This window comes from Xenopus tropicalis, chromosome 2 (genome assembly GCF_000004195.4).
Source record: "Xenopus tropicalis strain Nigerian chromosome 2, UCB_Xtro_10.0, whole genome shotgun sequence".
NCBI lineage: Eukaryota > Metazoa > Chordata > Amphibia > Anura > Pipidae > Xenopus > Xenopus tropicalis.
Window position 1 is genome coordinate 178,040,428 of NC_030678.2, and position 6,384 is coordinate 178,046,811.

General features: G+C 51.6%; 1 protein-coding gene across 1 annotated transcript; it reads left to right on the forward strand.

Annotated features, from left to right (window-relative positions):
* Window positions 1-891: 891 nt before the first annotated feature.
* LOC100489177 (olfactory receptor 52K1) lies at window positions 892-1,872 on the forward strand. The gene has a single exon (XM_002942378.2). The coding sequence runs from the start codon at window positions 892-894 to the stop codon at window positions 1,870-1,872; it is 981 nt and encodes a 326-aa protein (XP_002942424.2).
* The last annotated feature ends 4,512 nt before the right edge of the window (window positions 1,873-6,384 follow it).

A 6,384-nucleotide genomic window follows, 5' to 3' on the forward strand; every position in this document is an offset into this window, starting at 1 on the left:
GTTTAGTTTCCCTTTCATTTAGGCATCATGGTTTGTCAGGCAGTGTTTTCCCCTTTACCAAAGCTTGGGCAAGGAGACCCTACTGTAGGCCTAACCACACTAACCATTATAAGACAATGTGTAGGGACCTCCTGGAATACAATTACCCTCCTCGAGAGGAAAGTAGACTATTGGGCCCTACGGAGGGGCACATGGAATTTACTTACAGAGTTAAAGGAAATCTAAAATCCAATGTAGTAGAAACAAATCCTTGGCCAGGGGTAAGATGGTCATAATTCTATCACCTTACGTCCAGTGGACCCAGTTGAGGTCAGTATATCTGGGCTGTCGGGGTTAGAGAGTCCCAGTAACATTTAGGCACTTGGTGAATATAATTTTGCCCAATGTCCTTCTTCAATTTACCATTAAGTCTCATTGGCCTCACAACAGCACCCATTGCACCTATAATCAGATGTGATTCACACTTATAAAGGTTATTGAACCCCCCAACGTTGATCAGAATTGAAGAGGATAAAACTAAATATAGACAGGCCCTAAAGGCTTCAGATCACAGATGATCTTATCCGTTCATTGGATAGGACACTAAGTCAGTCAGTGTCGCCCCTGAAATTTCATTTTACATCTTCTTTAAATGACTATAGATTGGTAAGTATAGGTTTGTGGGTGCTGGGTTTACTTGGAAGGGTTGAACTTGATGGACATTTTCAACCCTATGTAACTATTGACCATAATGCTATTTATTGTGCTAGAACAGGAACTATTCCCAGATTACAGGGGATCAGGGAGACAGTATGGCAGTCAGTTGGCTCAGATGACATTACAGTACTGACACCATGTTGGTTGTTTCCTTCCCCCCCCCCCCCCCCAGTTGGTAGGAGCCTCGGCGTCACCATGATGGACACAACCTCTGAGCTGAACACTAGTTTCTCCCACACCGACTTCCTACTCATGGGATTCCCTGGGATAGCAGTCTCCAGGCCTGTTCTGGTTATCCCATTCCTTTTCATATACATAGGCATTCTGATGGGAAACTCTCTCCTCATGTACAGGATCTGGGTGGAACCGAGCCTACAATATCCCATGTATTGGCTCATCTCGCTTCTATTTGCCGTCAACTTGTCCTGCACCACCTCCATCATGCCAAAGTTCCTGTTGGGTCTTGCCTTTGGCCTGAATCAGATTTCCTTGAGTGGCTGTCTCATTCAGATGTACCTCATCTACTCGGCAATAGTGTTTGAGTCTGCACTAGTCTTGATAATGGCCTTGGACAGGTTTGTAGCCATCTGTCGGCCACTGCACTACCACGCCATCATGACTAAATGCCTACTGATGTGGCTGAACGTCATCAACGTGGCTCGAGTCCTCCTGCTTGTGTCTCCCATAGTTATTTCCTTCATGAAGGTTCCATTCTGCAGGTCCAACACTATTCTGAGCTTTGCTTGTGAGAACATGGGATTGTTGAGCTTGGGCTGTGGAGACGTCTCTAAACTGCAAGTTATTGGACTGATCGTTCGGATCTTGGTCTCGGTGGTGGATGGAGGAATCCTCTTTATTTCCTACATTAAAATCCTCTACACGGCAATGAAACTGGTCTCAGGGAAAGCCCACAATAAAGCTCTGAGCACCTGTGGGACACACCTGATGGTGGCTGCACTCATCTACTCTTGTGGCTTATTGTCCTCCATCGTATACCGACTGGGCACCTCCGTGTCCATTAATGTTCAGAATACTATCAGCGCAATATATTATCTCTTTCCTGCTGCTGTTAACCCCATTATATACGGGCTACGTGTCAGTGAAATAAGGATCTGCCTAGAGAAAGCCTATGGTAGGAGAATCAAGAACAATGATGGGGTGGGACATGGCAACTAATTAAATAAATAATACCCGAGAAACATGAGGTTTTTACTAAACCAACATTTAAAGGGTAATAACCAAGCCCGGACAGGCAATCTATGGATTCTGGCAAATTCTACAGGGTCTTCTGTAAGTTGCCATATTGTCATTGGTGCTGGGCCTCTCAAAATGCTATTCTGATTCCCAGTCCAGATCTGCTGATAATGATCCACTTCAAGCATTTTAAGACCTATGTTACTAATTTGTCTGAAGAACAATGAGGTTTAGAACATCTGGGACTTGATTCTTATCACCCTAATGCCATAGGGACATCTTCAATATTGTAGAAGACCTGGATTTGAGGAATAAGGACAGTATTTCATTCTTACTTGTGTCCAAGAAACCTCCAAAGATCTGAAAGGGCTACCTTGTCTTCTCCATGGATTTCATTCACTTCTGTGTAGTATTATTCCACTGTGTTATGTACATTATAATTATGTATCCAGTCCCCAAAGGTGTAAATAAAGGCAATAAAACTGGGACACTCCCAAATGTATGGATGAGTAAGATGTTTCCTAAGGTTTATGCTAAATAGATTTAGTTGAACCCAAGTTCTCCTTTGTAGGCCATTGTTTGGGAAGTTTGCCTAAGCCTATAGCATGGTTATAGGTACTGTATTTAGTACCATTGCTATAACTCAGGGATAAGCACCCATGACAAATCTTACCTCACTTGGCCTTTAAGGTGGGACCCCTTACCTCAAGGTAACTGATATATAGAAACATTGGGGTAACAGTCACCCTGCTATAGTTCCAGGGGTACCCAGGGCACAAATAAGCACCCCAAATCCCCCCCTAACTGGCCTTCAGGCTGGGCCCCCTTAGCCCATAACAAGGTTACAGATATATAGAAACATTGGGGTAACAGTCACCCCGCTATAGTTCCAGGGGTACCCAGGGCACAAATAAGCACTCACCCCAAATCCCCCCCTAACTGGCCTTCAGGCTGGGCCCCCTTAGCCCATAACAAGGTTACAGATATATAGAAACATTGGGGTAACAGTCACCCCGCTATAGTTCCAGGGGTACCCAGGGCACAAATAAGCACTCACCCCAAATCCCCCCCTAACTGGCCTTCAGGCTGGGCCCCCTTAGCCCATAACAAGGTTACAGATATATAGAAACATTGGGGTAACAGTCACCCCGCTATAGTTCCAGGGGTACCCAGGGCACAAATAAGCACTCACCCCAAATCCCCCCCTAACTGGCCTTCAGGCTGGGCCCCCTTAGCCCATAACAAGGTTACAGATATATAGAAACATTGGGGTAACAGTCACCCCGCTATAGTTCCAGGGGTACTCAGGGCACAAATAAGCACCCCAAATCCCCCCCTAACTGGCCTTCAGGCTGGGCCCCCTTAGCCCATAACAAGGTTACAGATATATAGAAACATTGGGGTAACAGTCACCCCGCTATAGTTCCAGGGGTACCCAGGGCACAAATAAGCACTCACCCCAAATCCCCCCCTAACTGGCCTTCAGGCTGGGCCCCCTTAGCCCATAACAAGGTTACAGATATATAGAAACATTGGGGTAACAGTCACCCCGCTATAGTTCCAGGGGTACCCAGGGCACAAATAAGCACCCCAAATCCCCCCCTAACTGGCCTTCAGGCTGGGCCCCCTTAGCCCATAACAAGGTTACAGATATATAGAAACATTGGGGTAACAGTCACCCCGCTATAGTTCCAGGGGTACCCAGGGCACAAATAAGCACTCACCCCAAATCCCCCCCTAACTGGCCTTCAGGCTGGGCCCCCTTAGCCCATAACAAGGTTACAGATATATAGAAACATTGGGGTAACAGTCACCCCGCTATAGTTCCAGGGGTACTGCGCTGTAATTCCCACTTCCAGGTATGCTTCTATGCGCGGAGAATTCAGCTCTTATGGACTAAGCCCAAGCCAGAGCAGTGAGTTTAACCCATTGCAGAAATGTGCCAAGAAAGGGTTACGTTTCTGTGTATAAAATGTTTCCCACAGACTTCGATGAACTGGAATCTAGCCTTCTAGGCTGTGTTAATCACATTTGAATAATGAGCTTCTCAAATATGAGGAAACCAGGGATTTTCTAGATAAGATGAAAAGTTTTTAGGGCTCTGGCTGGTGAGCCCTTGATTTCAGGTTCTCTGGTGGGCTCTTTGTGCCCCAGCCTGACCCTGAGACGTAATGAGACATTCAAATTCAGATACTTACTGTCATGACTGGTATCCCAAAACCCAGAACAGATAACAAGATTTCAGTCATGGCTCACACAATCTGCCATTACCACATCCCCCGGCAGGGCATTCCCCAACCCCCTCACTGCCCTCACCGTGAGGAACCCCCTACCCAACATCCCCCGGCAGGGCATTCCCCAACCCCCTCACTGCCCTCACCGTGAGGAACCCCCTACCCAACATCCCCCGGCAGGGCATTCCCCAACCCCCTCACTACCCTCACCGTGAGGAACCCCCTACCCAACATCCCCCGGCAGGGCATTCCCCAACCCCCTCACTACCCTCACCGTGAGGAACCCCCAACCCAACATCCCCCGGCAGGGCATTCCCCAACCCCCTCACTGCCCTCACCGTGAGGAACCCCCTACCCAACATCCCCCGGCAGGGCATTCCCCAACCCCCTCACTGCCCTCACCGTGAGGAACCCCCAACCCAACATCCCCCGGCAGGGCATTCCCCAACCCCCTCACTGCCCTCACCGTGAGGAACCCCCTACCCAACATCCCCCGGCAGAGCATTCCCCAACCCCCTCACTACCCTCACCGTGAGGAACCCCCTACCCAACATCCCCCGGCAGGGCATTCCCCAACCCCCTCACTGCCCTCACCGTGAGGAACCCCCTACCCAACATCCCCCGGCAGGGCATTCCCCAACCCCCTCACTGCCCTCACCGTGAGGAACCCCCTACCCAACATCCCCCGCCAGGGCATTCCCCAACCCCCTCACTGCCCTCACCGTGAGGAACCCCCTACCCAACATCCCCCGGCAGGGCATTCCCCAACCCCCTCACTGCCCTCACCGTGAGGAACCCCCTACCCAACATCCCCCGGCAGAGCATTCCCCAACCCCCTCACTGCCCTCACCGTGAGGAACCCCCTACCCAACATCCCCCGGCAGGGCATTCCCCAACCCCCTCACTGCCCTCACCGTGAGGAACCCCCTACCCAACATCCCCCGGCAGAGCATTCCCCAACCCCCTCACTACCCTCACCGTGAGGAACCCCCTACCCAACATCCCCCAGCAGGGCATTCCCCAACCCCCTCACTGCCCTCACCGTGAGGAACCCCCTACCCAACATCCCCCAGCAGGGCATTCCCCAACCCCCTCACTGCCCTCACTGTGAGGAACCCCCTACCCAACATCCCCCGGCAGGGCATTCCCCAACCTCACTGCCCTCACCGTGAGGAACCCCCTACCCAACATCCCCCGGCAGGGTATTCCCCAACCCCCTCACTGCCCTCACCGTGAGGAACCCCCTACCCAACACCCCCCGGCAGGGCATTCCCCAACCCCCTCACTGCCCTCACCGTGAGGAACCCCCTACCCAACACCCCCCGGCAGGGCATTCCCCAACCCCCTCACTGCCCTCACCGTGAGGAACCCCCTACCCAACATCCCCCGGCAGGGTATTCCCCAACCCCCTCACTGCCCTCACCGTGAGGAACCCCCTACCCAACACCCCCCGGCAGGGCATTCCCCAACCTCCTCACTGCCCTCACCGTGAGGAACCCCCTACCCAACATCCCCCGGCAGGGCATTCCCCAACCCCCTCACTGCCCTCACCGTGAGGAACCCCCTACCCAACATCCCCCGGCAGGGTATTCCCCAACCCCCTCACTGCCCTCACCGTGAGGAACCCCCTACCCAACACCCCCCGGCAGGGCATTCCCCAACCCCCTCACTGCCCTCACCGTGAGGAACCCCCTACCCAACACCCCTCGGCAGGGCATTCCCCAACCCCCTCACTGCCCTCACCGTGAGGAACCCCCTACCCAACACCCCCCGGCAGGGCATTCCCCAACCTCCTCACTGCCCTCACCGTGAGGAACCCCCGACGCTGCTTCAAATGGAAGCTCCGTTCCTCTAATCTAAAGGGGGGGCCTCTGGTGCGTTGATTGTTTTTATGGGAAAAAAGAACCCCCCCATCTGCCTATAATCCCCCCTAATGTACTTGTACAGAGTAATCATGTCCCCTCCCAAGCGCCTCTTTTCCAGAGAAAATAACCCCAACCCTGACAGTCCAATCTCATAGATTAAACCAGAATCCTAGCAGGACGGGTTGGGGCAGTTTTTTTCGCACATATATGCTGGGGGAACTATAAATAACGTAGGAATCACCAAAGGCGACACAAACAGATATGAATCCATAAAACTGATTGAAGGGTTGTAGAACATGTTCTTAAGTTTCATTTCTCCCAACCGGCCCTGTTGCCTGATGCTTGTTATGACGTTGATCTTTATGTATTTATTTTCCAGCCATTTCCTTGTCCCT

Excerpts from the sequence above, each read along its gene's own strand:
- LOC100489177 (XM_002942378.2), top strand. The coding sequence starts at position 892 with ATGATGGACACAACCTCTGAGCTGAACACTAGTTTCTCCCACACCGAC.